Source organism: Actinia tenebrosa, unplaced genomic scaffold (assembly GCF_029948245.1).
Source record: "Actinia tenebrosa isolate PJP-AT-01 unplaced genomic scaffold, QUT_ActTen_1.0 PGA_scaffold2__45_contigs__length_23673736, whole genome shotgun sequence".
In the NCBI taxonomy this organism is placed as follows: Eukaryota; Metazoa; Cnidaria; class Anthozoa; order Actiniaria; family Actiniidae; genus Actinia; species Actinia tenebrosa.
In genome coordinates, this window is record NW_028292579.1 from 21,203,867 (window position 1) to 21,223,393 (window position 19,527).

The 19,527-nt window shown below is 38.9% G+C and overlaps 1 protein-coding gene and 1 long non-coding RNA gene across 2 annotated transcripts in view; both read left to right on the forward strand.

Annotated features, from left to right (window-relative positions):
* LOC116306029 (uncharacterized) overlaps positions 1 to 19,527 on the forward strand; it is a 328,067-nt gene that overhangs the window by 106,622 nt on the left and 201,918 nt on the right. The gene's annotated exons all lie outside the window — the stretch shown is intronic.
* LOC116298192 (uncharacterized protein F54H12.2-like) lies at positions 12,910 to 14,259 on the forward strand. Its single transcript, XM_031706570.2, has one exon. It carries the CDS (start codon positions 12,910 to 12,912, stop codon positions 14,224 to 14,226), a length of 1,317 nt encoding a protein of 438 aa, XP_031562430.2. The 3' UTR covers positions 14,227 to 14,259.

A 19,527-nucleotide genomic window follows, 5' to 3' on the forward strand; every position in this document is an offset into this window, starting at 1 on the left:
GCTTCAGAAAATGAGAAAATTGTGGCTCATGTTAAAAAAATAGGTTACATGTACACATGTACCAATTGACATTGTAACTTTATCAACCGTTGAACATATTTCATGAAATCACCGATGCGGCCCAATTTACATTTGCATTTAATTAAACAGAATGGTATGTGTGATGTTCGTTTACTGTGTTAGCCTCCAAAGCCCGTAATTTCAGTTTGAATGAAAACTGTATCCATTAATGTACATGACAAGAGTATCGTGCCAAAAATTAATTAGATTAATACTGCGAATTGCAAACTTGAATCAGTTTCGACATCATTTCCAAATCCATCACCTTTGAACAGATGTGAAGCAAAATTACAAATGGTTAATTAAATCTTTTCAACTTAATTAGGTATTTGTATGTGTAAATTCAACAAACACAACTTTCAAGACTTATTTGTAATAAAGCTTAGAACACATTTTTCGTATTGACTACTAATAAACTTTCCAATTGATATACCAAAACAAGAACAAAAGCACCAGCATCACTATAAAAGTGATTGCAGCTACCAATATTTCCCCATCCATTGTGAGAACAGCTCCCAAGTGAGGCCTCTGCGCCTGTACATCGCATGCCGTTTAGCCATATCTTACCCGTCCCTTGTCCACGGTACGAAGCTCCTACAGCTTTGGTAAAACCAAGTTGTCTACATGCAACATTCGCATCGGGCATATCCCAGCCACCTTCATTAGCTGTTTCCCAAACTGTTCATAAACTGTTGACCCTGGTGATACACCTCCATGAAACTTATCAGTATCCACTGAAAGATAAGAACATTATAAATGAAGTAAAAGTACCATATTGGTGAGTATTGCAGGCTGAGTCAACATTCAGCAAATCCCCGTAATTAGAATGACACACTGTTCCCCATTGACCATGGTGATTAGTAAGAAGTATTAGATATCAACGCATTATATAACAACATTGAAAACGTACCATTTAAACAAACTTTAACAAACAGACGTATTTGTGATAATGGAACGTTGTGTGCATAACGTTTATTGATCACTACCACTAGGATGATAAATTAATTCTGAAAATTGAACGAAATCACACGACACCAGCATCCCATGTGTGACCGTTGCATCCAGAGTAACTTATATTTGCAATTAAAACATCGGTATGGATGATACTGGTTTAAAGTGTTTGCTTCTAAAACTTATACATTACTTTGATACCTGAAGATACATGTGGATTAATGAGTCATTAATTAATGTACATAAGAGTACCCTGCCAAAACTTTGATTAATTCCTTCCAAATTTGCTTCAGGCTAAACAACATTTTTCAAATCAACCAAGCTTAAACAGAGAAAATAACAAAATATGTAGCGCTAGCTGACAAACTTATTTTTACAATGAAGCAAGATTCATGTTCCAAACAAAAATATAAGCAAACGACACCAGCATCATCATCGTGATCGCACCATGAGGCAAGATTTCCCCATCCATTATGAGAACAGCTTCCAAGTGAGGTCTCTGAGCCTGAACATCCCATGTCATACAGCCATATCTTACCCGTCCCTCGTCCCCAAACTGAAGGTCCTACAGTTTTGGTAAAACCAAGTTGACGGCAGGCCACCTTGGCATCTGGCATACCCCAGTAATCATCACACACTGTTCCCCATTGACCCTGGTGATACACCTCCATGATACCTAGATAGATGCTTAATTTAGACACGGTAGACTCTTCAGGATTTACAATTAGTATAATGCTAAAATTACTTAATTCTATTTACAACGTATACAAAGCTAACTACAAGTTAATTAACTAAAGACTATTAGTAATAACAATACAATATAATTACATAATAAGAAGAGTACCTGCTTTCCATGAGTGCCGTGTATACTACGTGATTAAAATTCAATTGAGGAAGTTGCCGCAGCCTATTCGAAATTGACTCAGAGTGCTTGCTTGCCGCAACTCACATGGAAGGCTATTCCATATCACCGCACCATCATAGCTAAAACATAGCTAAACATATCTTTAGATAATTGGTGCATGGCCTAGGAATAGCTAATTGCCTTCGGTGTTTCTCAAAGAATAATTTGTTATGCTGCTACGATCGATAAAAATAGAACTCAGATATGCTGGTGTGAGATCATGCAGTGATTCATGGACCATAACAGCTTTTTGTATTTTTCGCTGGACTTCTAGTTTTTTTAATCAAAGACATCGTTGTAACCACCATAACACACTGTTCCCCATTGGCCATTGTGGTAGACTAAGATAGTGGTTACATCTTTAGTTCCTTCAGGCTTATATAGTCGTAAAACCAGTCGTAAATAGCACAAAACATCAGACAAAATACTGCTTGTACTTGGGTGGAAGTGACTCAGTTAAACCACGGTTAATGTCGTTTGTTGCATATAAGAGAGGTTTTGGAGAATTTAGCCATGCGAACAATATTGCAATAAATTTTTTTAAAGAAATTGTTATATCATATATAGTTGTTAACCTGTCATTTTAGTGTAATTTCTTTCTTCTATTGTAAAGTATTGAAACTTGTTAAATACTCAATAAATTATTATTATTATCGTTATTATTATTATTATTAGGCACTGAATTTGAACGATAACGATAATAGATATAATGAAAAGAAATTAAAAATAGGAATTTCAGGTAATGACGATTAGATTTGGCAACACAAACACGGAACAAATGAGTTTTTAGAGCATATTTGAATAAACTTACCAAAGATAAAGTGCGTATAGATAAGGGAAGTGAATTCCATAGTTCAGGAGAAGAGACAGCAAAACACCATGAAACGACATGCAACCTTCGTATCTTGCATTTCCCAGTACGAGTGAAGTATATATCCACTAACAAACGCCCAGAAACGTGCACTTACACGATACCAGCGTCATATTGGTGAGTATTGCAGCCAGAGCCAACGTTTCCCCATCCATCATGAGGACAGCTGCCAAGTGACGACTCTGAACCTGTACATGCCATGTAATTCACCCATACTTTACCCGTACCTCGTCCTTCCCACGAAAATCCTACAGCTTTAGTGAAACCTATTTGCCGGCATGTAACCTGCGCTTCTTCCGTATACCAGCCATTACGACCGACCGTTCCCCATTGACTCTGGTGATACACCTCCAAGATAAATCTATAAAAAAAAAAACTTTTATATTTCTTTTCAGATAATTTACACTTATTTTATTCTATTTATTTTCAGATTATTTGTTCTTATTCTAGATGGTCTAGAGAGAGAATTTAGACCACCGCCTGCTTAATTCAGTTGGTAAGAGCGTCGGTCTCTTGTGCGGGAGGTCGCGGTTTAATCCTGGAAAAAATTAAAATGATTGCATTCATAACTTAACGGCAGTACGCAAGGACAGTTCGTTATGAAGAGATTTCCCCTGCTGCTAACGTATCTATTCGCGTTCCGCAAGGGTCAATTCTTAGACACTTGCCATTCACGGAATACATCAGTGGGATACATCGGGAGTTAGCAAAAACAACAATATCTATGTTTGCTGATGACATGGCGCTTTCCTGTGCTGATACATCTGCAACTGAACTTAGAAGAAAATTAAATGCTGATCTTGAGAGCGTCTCTTCCTGGCTTCAAGATAATAAATTAACACTTCGCATTGATAAAATGAAATTCATCATAATTGGCACTTCTGGTCAACTCAAGAAGATAGACAACATCCACCTTTCCGTCAATGACAACTATTTTGAAAGTGTGAAATCCTTTAAATACCTTGGTGTCATCATAAACGAAAAAAGGCGCTCAATAAGCGCATGTGCCTACTGCCATAAGAAATCATTATAAATTGTTATACAGGAAAGGAATGGAAGTTGGTAGCTGACTATTGAGATATATGAAGAATATATATGTCGTAGTAAATAATTTTATCACCGTAGGTACGAAAGATAGTAGACTGACGTTTCGGACGTTAGTCCTTCGTCGGAGTCAATGAGAGAAAGAGAATCCATGGCATACAGCCATACTTTTCCCGACCCACGTCCATACCACCAATATCCCACAGTTTTAGCATAACCAAGTTGGTGACATGCAACCTTGGCATCCCTCATATCAAAGTCGCTATGACACACTGTTCCCCATTGACCACTGTGGTAGAACAAAATAGTGATTACGAATTTACATTTACATCGGGCTTACGCAGTCGTAAAATCAGTCTTAAATAGCACAAACGAATATCATATCCACAATTCTAAGTGCTTGGGTTGAAGTTAGTAAATTAGAACAGAATTAACTTTTAAAAGTCCCATAGACCACGTTTAGGTGATATGCAACGAAATCTGGTGTCACGATTTTCCCACAGAACGTATCTTATGAACGTAAGACCCTTCCCTCCCGATAAAAAATAAATTTACCCCCACCTGTCATGGAATATTCTGGCACCGCTTCTGAATTTGCTTCAAATGTCATAAGGAACTCTGTGCCAATTTTGGTGCTTTCTTCCGGATATAACAATCTTTGCATTGGAGTGCCACTACGATGAAGTTTTAATGTCTCCTTTTTGTACTATTTAAACACACGTTAAAGTACTTTACAAAAGAAGAAAACTTGCTTTTCTTTTCTTGTTAGCATCTTTTAAAAGTTTGTGCTAATTAGGAGGTTAATGACGTTATATTCTCCAGTCAGTTCTTTCAACATAGATTTTAGTATATGTCTGAGAGAATTCGATAAATGTCATTCAAACTTTGCAGTATACTTGTATAATATATGGAACCTGAAAATGCACAAATTGTGGTTGCCATGGCAACTTAATGGTGTTGAGGCCCCTAACAACGATCTTAGCCTTTCAGATATTGCTTTGTGATTTCTAAGCTTGAACAGAAAATTGTTTGACTAAATTTGTGTCTATGACCAAAACATATATTTGAACCTACCCTCATTCGATTCCATCTCCTCAATAGAAATTCTAAAAACCTGAATTTTAGGTAGGGGTGGCCTGGAACCGAAGCTGTTGCTATAGCAACTTATCTTAACTTAAGTTAATTTTGAAGAACTGCTAAAGTACTATGATACTACTAGATTTGGTTGTTTTTGATTGAAACTAGGCTGCTGTATATAGGTTATCATATTCTTAGCCTGCTCAAGTATTGAATATACGACGTCATGACGTTATGCACAGTGCGAAATCCTCAATTTCAGTCAACGGAAAGCTGATGGAATCGTAAGGATAAGTTAACGTTTCCGTTGCTTATTCATTTGTATAAGTTGACGTAAACGTGTCGTAATCTCATGTTTCCGTTTTACCGTAAACTACGGAAACGCACTAAAAACCGCACTCTGTTTCCGTTGAGTTTAAGTCATCTGAAACTCAAGTATACGAGTAACGTATACTTGTGTTTTGGTAGCTTATACTCATGAATAAGAGACTTATACTCATAATAAGAAAGGCTTATATACGCATCAATAAGAGCCGTATTGATTTTTTATCAAGCCGCTACTTTTCATGATTGTGTGGTTTATATACTTCAATTCACTATTCACTTTACTATTCACTTCATTCATATCCTCACGCAACTGCTGCAATCCGTATTTAGACATTTATCCACGAGGGGATTTAAAAAATATATATTTTATTACATTTCATTTTATATATAAATATTACAATTGCATAAATTAATAGTCAATCAATAATGCAATAACTACTTTAGATTTAGCGATAACAACAAATCAAGCTTACAAATTATAGAAATCAAAATTGAAAACGAAAGAAATAATAAACAAATACGCGATATAAGTACAAATTTGAACCTACCCTCATTCGATTCCATCTCCTCAATAGAAATTCTAAAAACCTGAATTTTAGGTAGGGGTGGCCTGGAACCGAATCTGTTGCTATAGCAACTTATCTTAACTTAAGTTAATTTTGAAGAACTGCTAAAGTACTATGATACTACTAGATTTGGTTGATTTTGATTGAAACTAGGCTGCTGTATATAGGTTATCATATTCTTAGCCTGCTCAAGTATTGAATATACGACGTCATGACGTTATGGGCCTAATTAGGAATAAGCTCAGTGCTTTGTTAGTTCACCCAATAAAGATTATTATGAAGAAAAATGGCCGCCATTTTTTTAAACTCCAATATCTTTTGAAAGAAAAAAAAAATTTCATAAATCAAAGTGACATTTCAATTCACTATAAAGTTTTTTCAATCAAAGTAAAAAGCAGGTCGGAAATTGATCGTAGTGGCACTTAATTTAAACCTCATTATTTTCACTTTTTAGATCGCGAAGACTAAATAAACGTCCAAAGAGAAAAATCGCTTAAATCAATTTGAATTAAATGATTCCAGGCTACAAAGCAGGAGAAAAAAGTTTTAAATTAATTTTCTGAATATAAAAAGAGCAATCTGACATGCCGAGATTCAGTTACCGAATATTCATGAATAAAAAAATCACATTTGCTTTTGATGGGCAGGATATCTTAATATAATTGGTGCTTATACTCTACTTAATCAAAGTAAGCGCATACGTTTTCGAAATTGGCATTAACGAATTTGTAATGGCTTATTAAAATACAGAGTATATACATAACCCGTAAATATTGGGTTATCGTGTGACACACGAGAAATAAGGACACAAAAGAAATAGGGGTTTCGAATTCCTTATACTAGCTGTTATAATTTTTGAGCTTGTACATGCCATGCCGTTCACCCATATCTTATACCCGTGCCTCGTCTTTCCAATATAGGTCCACCACAACAAACTCTTCCCCACTGACAGTTGTAGAAATTTGAAACGCTTTAGATGATCAAAGACGAAACGAGACACCAGCATCATACTTGTGAGTATTGCAGCCAGATGTAACACTTCCCCATCCATTGTGAGTACAGCTGCCAAGGTCGGATTCTGAACCAGTACACCCCATGTAATTCAGCCAGACTTTACCCGTCCCTCGTCCATTGTGCGAAGCGACATGCAACCTTCGCTTCCTCCATATACCAGTCATTAGTACACACTGTTCCCATTGATTCTGGTGATACACCTCAATGAGACTTATATCACTGGATAACCATATTTTAGGATATTCTTCGACGATTTAAAATTGTGATATAGCACGCTAAAATTTTATTAGATTATAAAAGGCTTAGAGTTTAAAAGAACTTAAAAGTATTAAACGTTTTTGACCGAAATCATCATCAGGATAAGTACAATTTATAGAAGCCAAGCAAGTTTTTTCAATTCAGATTATTTAGTTTTAGATGGAAGACCATGGTGTAAGACAAAATCTTAAAGAGAGTTATCGCAAACAGCAAGTTTAGTTCAATGCTTGAAAACTACGGAACAGGAACAGACAGCGTTTTAAAATAGGTTTTTTTTCGGAATACCCTCGCTTAGATTGTATTACACGAATAACTTACAGCTCTAGAAATATAAAAGTTACAAACATATAGTTTTCAAAGTAAAGTAGTACTATCACTTCGGTAGTGCTACTGAAACACTATTGTATGATGTTCTGATTTGCACCACGACGACAGCACACGACACCTGCATCAACAGTGTGATCGCAAGAGGAAACTTGTCCCCATCCATTGTGGCTACAGCTTCCAAGTGAGGTTTCTGAGCCTGTACACTGCATGAGCCACAGCCATATCTTACCCGTCCCTCGTCCATAGTGCGAAGCTCCTACAGCTTTGGCAAAACCAAGTTGTCGACATGCAACCTTCGCATCTGGTATATCCCAGTAACCTTGACACACTGTTCCCCATTGACGTTGGTGATACACCTCTGAGATACCAAACAGCATCACACTCACTAATAAACGCCGAGAAGAATTACTTACTCAATAATATAAACAAAGTACAAGATATCAGCATCATATTAGTGAGTATTGCAGCTAGAGCCAACGCTTCCCCATCCATCGTGAGTAGTATATTCAGCACCGTTCGAGCCCGGTTTTTGCGCCTGAAATGCGCCTGAACCGTTCGCGCTCCTGATTGGTCCATTTGATAAGTCGGAAATGACGTCAGGATTGCGCCTGAACTCATTTGCATTGCGCCTGAACTGAAATAGATTCCTATAGGTCCGCTCGAATAGGTGGAAATGTATGACGTTACAATTTATTAGCATTGCGCCTGAACCGCAAGTAATTATATGTTGAAAGGAGCAATCTTTATCATTCTTCCTCTCCTCCTTGCCCTTACGATATCACGTAGTTACCGATCAAGAGACCTAAACCATGAAGTTGAGAAGTGGTCGTGTTCTCAAACCTGTACTGTTCAAACGCAGAACAGGACAAAAAGCAATAGCAAATCTCGTGAAACAAATGAGAAACTTAAGCATTGATGAAAACGACCAGAGAGTTGAAACTGAGGTTATGGGGGACCTAAAGACATTTTTCAGATTTTTATTCTATCAATGCTGTGAAGACCTTGGCAACAAAGTCAGGTTGACGGACATAGAAAGAGTCCAAGGACGAAAGCCAAACTTTTACGAATTGATAAACTGGAAAGCAGATAAGTTCTTTTGGCTAACGACCTTCCAGGAAGCCCTGCGTCGTATGCAATTCAGACTTCCCTTGCCAATATTTTTAGAAGCTTTTGATGTTTTTATGAAGTATGAACATGGTTCAGAAGATCCCGAGTGCCTAAGACCAGTCCTGAGAAACTACCTCAACGAACTTTACAATAATAACGACAGTGAAAAAATGATTCAACTGATGGAGGAAATAAACCAAGTCAAAAGCCATGCCTTTTCAGTATCTGACAAGAAAATCTACCTCCAAGAGCTTGCTAGTGACGTGGCATTCCAGACCATCAATCCTTGGTTCACCAACCATCCCATTATCATATCTTGGGATGATTTTTTCCAAAACTCCAAATCAAGATGCTGCTACATCCCCGAGATTGATGGTGGGCGTACTGTGAGAAAACTGCTTCTCGCGACATGCAATTTTTCCATGTTTTCAAGCCCCAGCTACCAATACAGGATTATCAAGACTGGAGAAACTTTCACTAGCCCCGAAAAAGACATCCGCAAGGCATTTTTCCTCCACAAAAAGTGTACGGATAAAAATGCCCAACCCATTGCATGACATTCAGAGAATTTGAGAACTTTGAACATTTATACTATTAATGCCGTGTACTCTAATAGTCAAATATTGTAATAAAATTCTTTGAAATCTCAAACAAAAGTGTTTCTTCATTAATCAACTATTGAAAAGAGTTCCACACTCCCCAAAACGCGCTAAATTATGAGCGGTATTAGATATAAAGAGCGTGATCCATTCAAGCTCTCGATCATTTGCTCGAAATCATGGACCCCTTCACATTTGCCGAAAAGCAACTTATTTTGATTTACGCATCTGAAGTGTGTAAACAGATCCACCAAATTGATGAAAATCAGTGTTGTGGCTGTAAAGATAAAACTAGTAACAGCGAGTGTCTGATGCTAACGGAAGATGAAAAGATAGAAGTCAATTTTGACTTGGCCCTAAAGAATGTGATCCTTAAAGTAGTAAATGATAAAATTATGGCGCACATGTCACCATTTAGATTATCCTGTACCACAAAAATTGGACTAGAATCATGGTTGCGGAGCGACCCAATCTCCTCACGCCCTGATCTACGAAAGAAAGTCAAAGGCACCGTCAAGATCGTAGGCATATATTAAATGGCGTTCTCCGATGACATCAGCAATTGTTTAGAAATAAATAAGAACCCCAGCACTAGACTACAACGATCATTTCTCATGTGGTGGCTGCTTACGATTATTCCTCTGATCTTTCGCTTGGTGCGGGATTCTTATCGCTGTCCACTTTGGAATATCCACGAACAAGTTGATGGTGAATATCGACATCAAGATGTCCAGTACGATAGCTCAAAGTATCTCTTGTGTCGACAATGCCGTGGTTGTGATTGCCAGTGATGAAGTGGAGATGGTTGCCAGAGCCAAGATTCGATACGTCCTTGAGTTCTTTTATGTCGAACTCTGCCGGAGAGAAATGATGAAGAAGCTGACAAAAGAGTGTGAAGGATGCGAAAACGATTGGCCAAGTCAGCGCCATCATATATGTTTGATGACCAGTGATCATGATTTGTGGACTTTTTACTTTCACGATGTTAAAAATGTGATCGATTTAAACATGATGCAAGATGTGTGTGCAGATCTTGTCAAGCTGGTGGATGTGTCTATGTCCTCAGAATGGGAAGCCTTTGTTTCCAACCTACCAAGCATGAACTCTAGTGTAGCAATGATGATAGCAAGTGATATGTCATTTCCCGATAGATATAACAGACCGATTGTGAACTTTGTAAATGACATGTGTGATGTAAAAGAGAATACTCGTGAACTATCTTCAGAACTATTCAGTGAGTTTGTAAATGCTATGAAGAATTAAATAAATGTTACAGTTTTCGTATCGAGAATCATTTTTTGTCTGACTCCAAGGGGTAAAGACATGGGTTGTTTTCCACCATCCTATCAAATCGGTATTGAACGGTTATTTAATCGCATACGCTGCATCTTAGCGTGCTGTGGAGGAACGATTGTAGTCAAAAACTCAGACTTTTGCGATGGACAAAGTCCTCAACCAGATCTACTACGATCTTCGAAGCGCGGGAAGTTTTTCGGGGGTGGATGCTGTTTTTCGTGCCGCGAGAGAAAAGGGATACAAAAAGATCAATCGTAAGCAAATAAGAGACTGGTTAAAGAGACAAGAAGTGTACACGTTACATCAGCCTGCTCGTCGAAGATTTCCTACCAATAGAGTGATCGTATCTGGAATAGACTCCCAATTCCAAGCTGATTTAGTGGACTTGAGTTCTCTAAGTAAATACAACGATGGATACAAGTACCTGCTGACATGCATCGATATATTTAGCAAGTACGCCTGGGCTATTCCTCTAAAGACCAAATCGGGGAAAGACATATTGGATGGTCTAGTTAAGATCTTCAAGGCTGGAAGGATTCCTCAGAAGTTTCAGACCGACAAGGGAACAGAGTTTCTTAATCGTCTTGTCCAAAACTATTTCAAGAAAAATAATGTACACTTTTTTGTCACACATAGTGATAAGAAAGCATCGGTGATAGAGCGCTGGAACCGTACATTAAAGACTAAAATGTGGAAATACTTTACCTTCAAAAACACTTGGAGATACATTGACGTACTTCCAGACCTTCTCGAATCTTACAACAATAGCTTTCACCGCAGTATTCGAATGAAACCCATGGAGGTCAACAGGAAGAATGAATCGGTGGTTTGGCACACCTTGTATGGAAAAACCGTTACAGAACCTATTCGCTACAAATTTGGAGTTGGCGATCAAGTCAGAATCAGTAAAGCTAAGAAGATCTTTGACAAAGGTTATTTACCAAACTGGACTACTGAGATATTTATCATATCGGAAAGGCTCCCAAGGCGACCACCAGTTTATCGTCTAAAAGACCTACAAGGAGAAGTCTTAGGGGGTGTGTTTTATGAAGAAGAACTTCAAGGTGTTCAAAAAGACGATGATGTTTATCAAATAGAGCATATCTTGAAAAAACGAAGAGTGAAAAATCACTTAGAGTATTTTGTTAAGTGGAAAGGGTATCCAGATAAGTTTAATTCTTGGGTCCCAGCTAGTGATGTAAAAGATTTGTAACTTTCTGAATATCTAATAAAGTATATAATATAAACGATGTTATGTTTCAGTATAAATAGCCACTGCTAATGCTAAAGCACTCACTAAGATTATTACCGTCATGGAGAACACACAATTCTATGTATGGCTTCCTTCTAACAGCAGTATGGATGTATTCCCATCCAACACGCTAGCAGAGTTTCGGGTTCATCTACCTCAACCAATACAGTTGATGGGTGATTGGGAAGTGGGCTTGACAGAGATTCAGTATCCCCATAGTTGGAATAACGTTCGCGGGGAGTTTTGGAATCGATTTTATATCCGAAAGGGAAAGTCACTGGATGTGGAAGTGTTTATTGTGCCCCAAGGTCATTACTCTTCTTTAAAGAGCATTATCGACAAGATGAACGATTTGGTCAAGGCGACTAAGTACAAAGATCAGGTATGGTTCTCTTATGAAACGCTCAATCGCAAGGTCACAGTCCATGTGAGGGATGACTATTCTGTATTCTTCTCGGATTTTGGAAAGATGTTGGGATTTTCCGAAGATCATGTGATTTCAAAAACCACTACGGCTGAACGAGAAGCAGACTTGGATCTTGGATTCCACAACCTGTACGTCTACTGTGATGTGGTGCAACCACAGGTAGTTGGAGACTCTCAAGTTCCTCTGATACGAATAGTCCCTGTCGAAGGAAAAGATGGCGAGCGGGTTAGTAGGTCCTTTCTAACCCATCAGTATCTAACAGTCAGCAGGAAACAGTTCGAGACCATCGAAGTGAATATAAGGCAAGATACAGGCGATAAAGTCCCATTTGAAACCGGAAAAGTGTTGGTTACGTTGCATTTCAAAAGATCGTCTCCTTATTTCAACTAACCATGCCACATTCGAGCGCTGATTATTACAGAAATTACTATGTTAACCAGGCTCAACAACGAGGAGGAAGTCTGGCTGCTTTCCATGGAGCACCCCTACAACAAGGGTATGGATTGGGGTCGATGCTTAAAGGTCTTTTTCGCTGGGCCATGCCTCACGTGACCACTGGTGCTAAATCTCTTGGCCGTCAGGCCCTGAAAGGGGGTTTGGGAGTAGCTCAAGATGTTATGAGCGGTCAAAGTGTAAGCGATTCCTTAAAGACAAGAGCGGGTGAAGTTGGCCGAGCAGTGATGAAAGACGTGATAGCCCAGAAATCAGGTCAAACCGGTGGAGGAAGAAAGACTACAAAAAGGAAAAATCAAAGGAATCCTGCCATTTCACGTCCAGCTAAGAAACAGAGAACATCATCAGCTAAGAAGCAAGGCTTCAACTTTTTTTAATGGCACAGTCAAAATTTCACGAATGTAGCAAGTCCGAACTTGACCTCTTTGTGGTACCCCACGTTCAGACCAACATTGAAAAGGGACAATGGGTTGAATACTTTCCTGTGTCTAACATCACCGACTCGGGTCCTATTGAATTCAGCATATCAGGAAGTGGAGAGGAATACACAGATTTGAGACAGGCATGGATCTACATTAAAGCTAAGGTCACCAAGGCTAATGGTGGAGATTTGGATACTACCACCGATAAAGTTGGACCGGTCAACCTTTTTCTCCAATCACTCTTCAGTCAAGTCGATGTCAGCCTGAACGAAAAAGTCATTTCGGATTCTACCAATACCAATCCCTATCGAGCTATGATCAGCACGTTATTGACTTATGGTTCTGATACTAAGAAATCCCAACTCTCTGCGGAATTGTTTTACAAAGACACTGCTGGAAAGATGGATCTGGCGGATCCTGTCGCTACTGGCTACAATACCGAGCTGAATACCCGATACAAGTTTATCAAAGACAGTTCTGCTGTAGAATTGCTAGGACCTCTACATTCTGATTTGTTTTATCAAGACCGTTTACTGCTAAATGGAGTCACCATGCGAATACGATTAAATCGAAGCAAGAATGCCTTTTGTCTCTTGTCTGCTGTTGGTGGAGCTGATTACAAAGTGAGCATTTCGCATGCTAGTCTGTTTGTTCGAAAAGTCAAAGTGACGTCAGACACGTTTCTTGGTCACGCAGCCGCCCTTCAACATTCACCAGCCCTCTATCCCATACGAAGAGTGGAATGTAAAGTACTATCCACCCCCAGCGGCAACATGTCTTTCACCCCAGATGACGTATTCCTAGGACAGATCCCCAAACGAATTGTTTTGGGTTTGGTAGAAAACGCCGCCTTCAATGGAGCTTACACCAAGAATCCGTTCAATTTTCAACATTTTAAAGCTACGCAAGTTGGGATTTATGTCAATGGTGAGGCTCAACCGATCAAGGCATTACAACTGAACTTTGAAAAAGAACAGTATCTCATGCGATACATGAGTCTGTTTTCTGGAACAGGTACTTTGTACCACAACCAAGGAAATGAAATCACCAGGCAAGATTATTCAAAGGGTTACACTCTCTATGCCTTTGACCTGAGTCCAGATCTTTCAGCGGGTCCTCACGTTTCCCCTATAAAGCAAGGGAATCTGCGCATTGGTTTTCAGTTTGCTGAGGGTCTTCCAAGTACCGTCAACTGCATCATCTATGCCGAGTTTGACTCTATGATCGAAATTGACTCGAACAGAACCGTCACTTACAACTGGAGCGGATAAATGAATACCAGACAAATTGCTGCTGTTTTGAAAGAGGACCCGTTTACGAGATCACAGTTTCAAGGTGTTTTTCCATCAGACTTATTGCCGATACAGATAGAGCGATATCCTGCAGCAGTTGTGGCTAATGTCGACCCGAAAGGAAAGCCTGGCTCACATTGGTGCGCCTTTTATTTTACCAAAGATCGAATAGGGGAATTTTTTGATTCGTATGGACTCACGCCTCAAGAATACGTTCCGACATTTCAAGATTTCTTGAGGAACAACAGTATAGACTGGAGATACAACCAGAAATGCTTACAAAGCCTAGATTCTAACGTGTGTGGACACTACTGTTTGTATTATTTACTCAACCGCTGCAGAAATGTCAGCATGAAAGCTATTGTAAGTCGTTTTAGCAACAATAAGAGGTTAAACGACAATTTTGTGCATCGATTTATTGTTAGACATTTTAGTCGAACTTATAATCATCTTAAGAAACATGTATCCCATCAAACTTCAAGGAAAAAGTAATACACAACATGTGAATGAAGTATATTCGTTTATTTATTCATTTTCAAACAACACTTGCATACAGCGAATCAAGAGCGAAACGTTAGCCAACGTCTCGGGGGCTGTCTAGGTCTTACACTCCTAATAGTTCCTGGCGTCTTATCTGAAGGGGGTAAATATGGCAGCTCACGGTAGAGACTACGCTTTGGAGTTGGGCCTCGCGGAAGATTCACAGGTGGAGGGCTAGGCAACAGCGCACTTGGATCTTCTTGATCACCCATTCGAGATTTGAATTCTCTCAGTGCTCCCCTTCTTCGTTCATTTCTGACCAAATCTTCAGGAGCGTTCATCTTAGCAAGACCCCTTGCAAAGACTTGCCATCCTATTGGATCCACACCTTTGCGTTCTCTCATAAAATCACCTATTAAATCAACTACATGGGAGCCTGGAAGAGGTCGGTCTTCAAAAACCAGCTGCCCACGACTATCCCATTTCATGATTTCTGGGTTTTCCCTTATTTTTTCAATGAGCAGCTTGCCACGATTTTTGAGAGACTTGGGTAAGGCACTGATTATGTCGCGCTCAATTTTATCCTGTACTTCCGGTCTTGAAGTTTCTGGCATTGCTGTTTTCTCCTCTCCCTCCTGTGGTTCCTTTCGATGATCTGGACTAGTTTCGAATTTAATTTTCATGGGTTCATCTCTTCTCTGGTTGTAATAAGTGAGGTAGTTTTGAAGTGTTTGACTGTAGTGTTTGACTTTTTCTTCGTCTGATAACTCTTTGCTGTTCAAGACATCCTCCATGTCATGATCAAGCCTATTCAGCCTTGACGTCAGAGGTGCTGTTTGGATCTTTTCTCGCTGTCTCAACCTTTCCAAAGTCTGTTCAGGGACCAGAACCATCTTCCTGGTATTGTTCATTTTAGAAAATGTTCTATCACACTTAGGACTGGAGGTAGCAGGAGAGACAGGAAACTTCCTCCTTTCTGGACCAAGACCTTTCGCTTTTGTGTCAAAGGGACGTGATTATCCACTAATGCTAGCAAAGATTTTTTAAACTTATAGAGTTGTTTCTTCTGTCGTGGTGTGACGGGTACGGTGGACTTGAGGATATTATACACACATTCACAAACGCTCTTGATGAGATCGTCGTCAGCAACTTTGAGCAAGGCTTTAGCTTGATGGGGTTTGCTTGTAGATAACACCTTTAGATGATGGAAGTTGTTTCTTACTTGCCGACTCATGGTAAACTAAATTATCGAGTAGAAAGCACAATGCTTTATAGTTTTTTCACGTAAGCGTATTGTGTTTCATCGGGAAAGATGCTTGTTCGTAGTCGAAAGTCTCCCAAAGTCTCTGGTTTGAGGTCACAAAGCAGGTATCCGTGTGGCTTCGTCGTGGCGTCGTTAAAGGCTTCTTGCATGTACTTCACATGACCTGGAAACATTTGCTTAGCCAAGTGGTTGATTTGGCTGCTGTCTCTTGGGGACTTGAAGAGGACCATGTAATGAGCGTTGAGGCTAACATTCCTTAACTCTTTACCTTGATGAAAAATATTTTGCAAAATAAAAATACACGAGAGGTTTTTGTGATGGCATCCTTTGGTAAAAATATTCGTTAGGCGTTTGTCATTGATCACTTCATTCATCAAATCGTCGATAATTACGAGATTTCGAATAGATGGGTCAATGTTCTCTTCCAAATCCTGAGGTAGTCCTTCCACAAATGAAATATTTGGTACGGTAACCATCATCTCGTCATATGCAGGTTGGTGCATGCCATAACACCATATAATATTCTGAGGAACCCCATCGAACATAACATCAGCATTTTCTAAGAGTCGTTTAACGAACTGAGTTTTTCCACAACAAGTGGGTCCAGCGACAATGGCTCCAAAAGGGTGCTTTAGTCTCGTGTTCATTGCAACAGTAAATGGACCAAAAATCATTTGTCGACTGATTTATATAACTTTTTCTCCGATGGAATAAGCCAATCGCAATTTTTTCTGGTATATTTTCGAACAGCTTTAAACTGTTGAAGTTTCGCTTCTTGTAAATAAGGTTTTCTCTGTTCCGTTGACAAATCGTGAACTTGGGCTAGATGATTAGAAAGTTTCACTAGATATTTTGAACCACAATTTGGCACTGGACAAGTCTTACAAATGCGTTGACTCATGCTATCAATATAATGTGTTAACGAAAATGACTCTTAGAATTCGAAAACGACGAATTTTATCCAAATTTCGAGGGACAAAAGGGATAAAAGGGACAAAAGGGACAAAATCATATCTGTGTTTCGTGTTTTGAAGAGTCTTTATTCAATTGAAACAAACACTGTCAAAACCTATCAAACAATCATCATATACTATGTACACATTCATTAAATTCAGGTCAATTAAATATCTAAGGGGATTGTTGTTATACCATCCTCTAACACTTTTCGCTTGGGGTAAAAGTATGAAAACCCATTTCTGATTTGATTATATGTGTAAACACTGTTATTCACAACTCTGAAACCTCTGTTTACACCACTACTACTTTGTTTAGTTTGCAAGACACTAAGGTATTTGTCTTTGTTTACTTCACTACATCTCTTTGAAACACCCTTACAACTGTATTTATCGTTCGAACCAAAGCAGGTAGTAGGTTTTCGAACAAAGACCTATGATTCCCTCCCCTGACCACTCCTCTTTAAATAGACCCGGAGTTCGCTTATCGTATGCTGCATTTGCTGCACTGTCGGTTCTCGGAAACCAGTTGCATATATTTCGATTATAATCCTCTTTCAACTCGGGCCTCACTAATTCCTCTATACTGTTACCTGAGATAGCGATATAGGCCGAGTCCGTATCCATTTCACAGTATTGGAAATCACTTCTGTCTACATATTTGTCAATGAAATCAAAGTAGAACTGAAGCATACGCAATTTAGCATATTGATAAACAAAGAAGCCAATCTGAAGAGGTAGATTTAACTTAATGTTTTTCTTACATGACTGCACTTCGTATGTATTTTTATCTATGCTATCTATCTGTCTAACGAAGGGTGAATTTATCAGTCGAGAGGCTTGAGATTCTTCACAGAACTTGGTATTGAGGTGTCGTTTTGATCGGTAATAGTCTTACTTGTTTGGATCTACAACTAAACGGGCCATCGGGCCTTATGGGGCCACAAAATGCCACTTCGGGCCAAATCGGGCCTAATAAATACATACAACACAATATAAAGCTTTCATTTTCCGTCAGTCACTGGTCAAGTAAATATGGGTCGAACGCGAATAAACTGTCCTGTCTTTGGATGTGGAAGCACCAATCTTGCTCGACTAGCAAATCATCTCGATCAAGTTCACCGTATGGATATCGACGAACGTGCCAAATGGTTAAAATGGAGTAAAGTCGGAATATGTGCGCCTTTAGAGGATGAAGAAACTAGAGCAGATAACAAAGAAATATGTATAGAGAAAACTTAAGAAAGACTTATTAAGCGACAAAAGGATATGGAAACAAACTTTAATAATTTTCTTAGAGTACCACTAGGAAAATCTGTAGTACAAAAGCGAAAAACACCACTGCCTACGAAAAAAGAGCAACGCTTAACAGACAAGAAAGATATAATCACAAAGAAGTGGTTGACCTTGTAATTCGTAAATAATTCGTATATGCTACCGATTCTGGTATCCAATCCGTAGAACATAAAGGACAGAAACGAAAATTGTTGTTAGTAGAAGACGGTGCTGTGTATAAAGTTAAGCGATCTAGGTTGCAAGACGCTGTAAAAGCAGGACAATTTATTTAAAAACATACGCTCGTGTAACTCATTTTATTAGTTGTCAATATACACACTGTAGTACTTTTCTACCTATAAATAAATAAACTATACAAAGAACTATTATAATGTAGTCGTATCTCTTTGTTTAACTACACCCGTCAACTGATAAGATTTTGACTTAAATTTCTCGCTCCACTGCATTTTGCATGTTCATTTCATGTTTTGTTCCAAAAATGTATACATTTTCGTATTCGTGCCACCCCATCTTTCTCCCTTTTGAAGTCGAAATAGGTTGATCCGTCGCTGCTCCACTGCCTTTAGGCTTTACATTTATATTCGCACAAAGGACCTGAACAAACATTCAGCGCAACCTATATATATAGTCTCTGCTGAGTCACGATTTCGTAATACTTTTTCGCGCCTTTATACACAAAACTTATCAGTATGATAATTTTTTGACAATCCGTTCCCGCCATTTCGATAATCTATGAAAACGATACAGAGTTGACGTCACTTCTTAATATCACTTGGACCAATCAAAACCGAGTATGGTTCAGGCGCAATGCAGATGAGCTTTGACGTCATTTCTTGCAGTCCGAATTGACCAATCAGAACCGAGTATAGTTCAGGCGCAATGCACATGATTTAGGCGCAATCCTAACGTCATTTCCGACTTATCAAATGGACCAATCAGGAGCGCGAACGGTTCAGGCGCATTTCAGGCGCATTTCAGGCGCAAAAACCGGGGTAATTATCGACCTATAACACTACTATCGTGAGAACAGCTTCCAAGTGAGGTTTCGGAGCCTGTACACTGCATGTTCCACAGCCATATCTTACAAGGCTCGGATATATTAGTAGACTCTGCTACTTTCAAATCCGAGTATAAATAAAAAGATTGTCATTATTTACGAAATCTATATTGATGACACTAGTTTAATTCTTCTAGTTGGTCATTTGAGATTTTGAAGCTTCAAATTCAGACTCAATTAATAATATAAACAAAGTACAATATATCAGCATCACATTGGTGAGTGTTGCA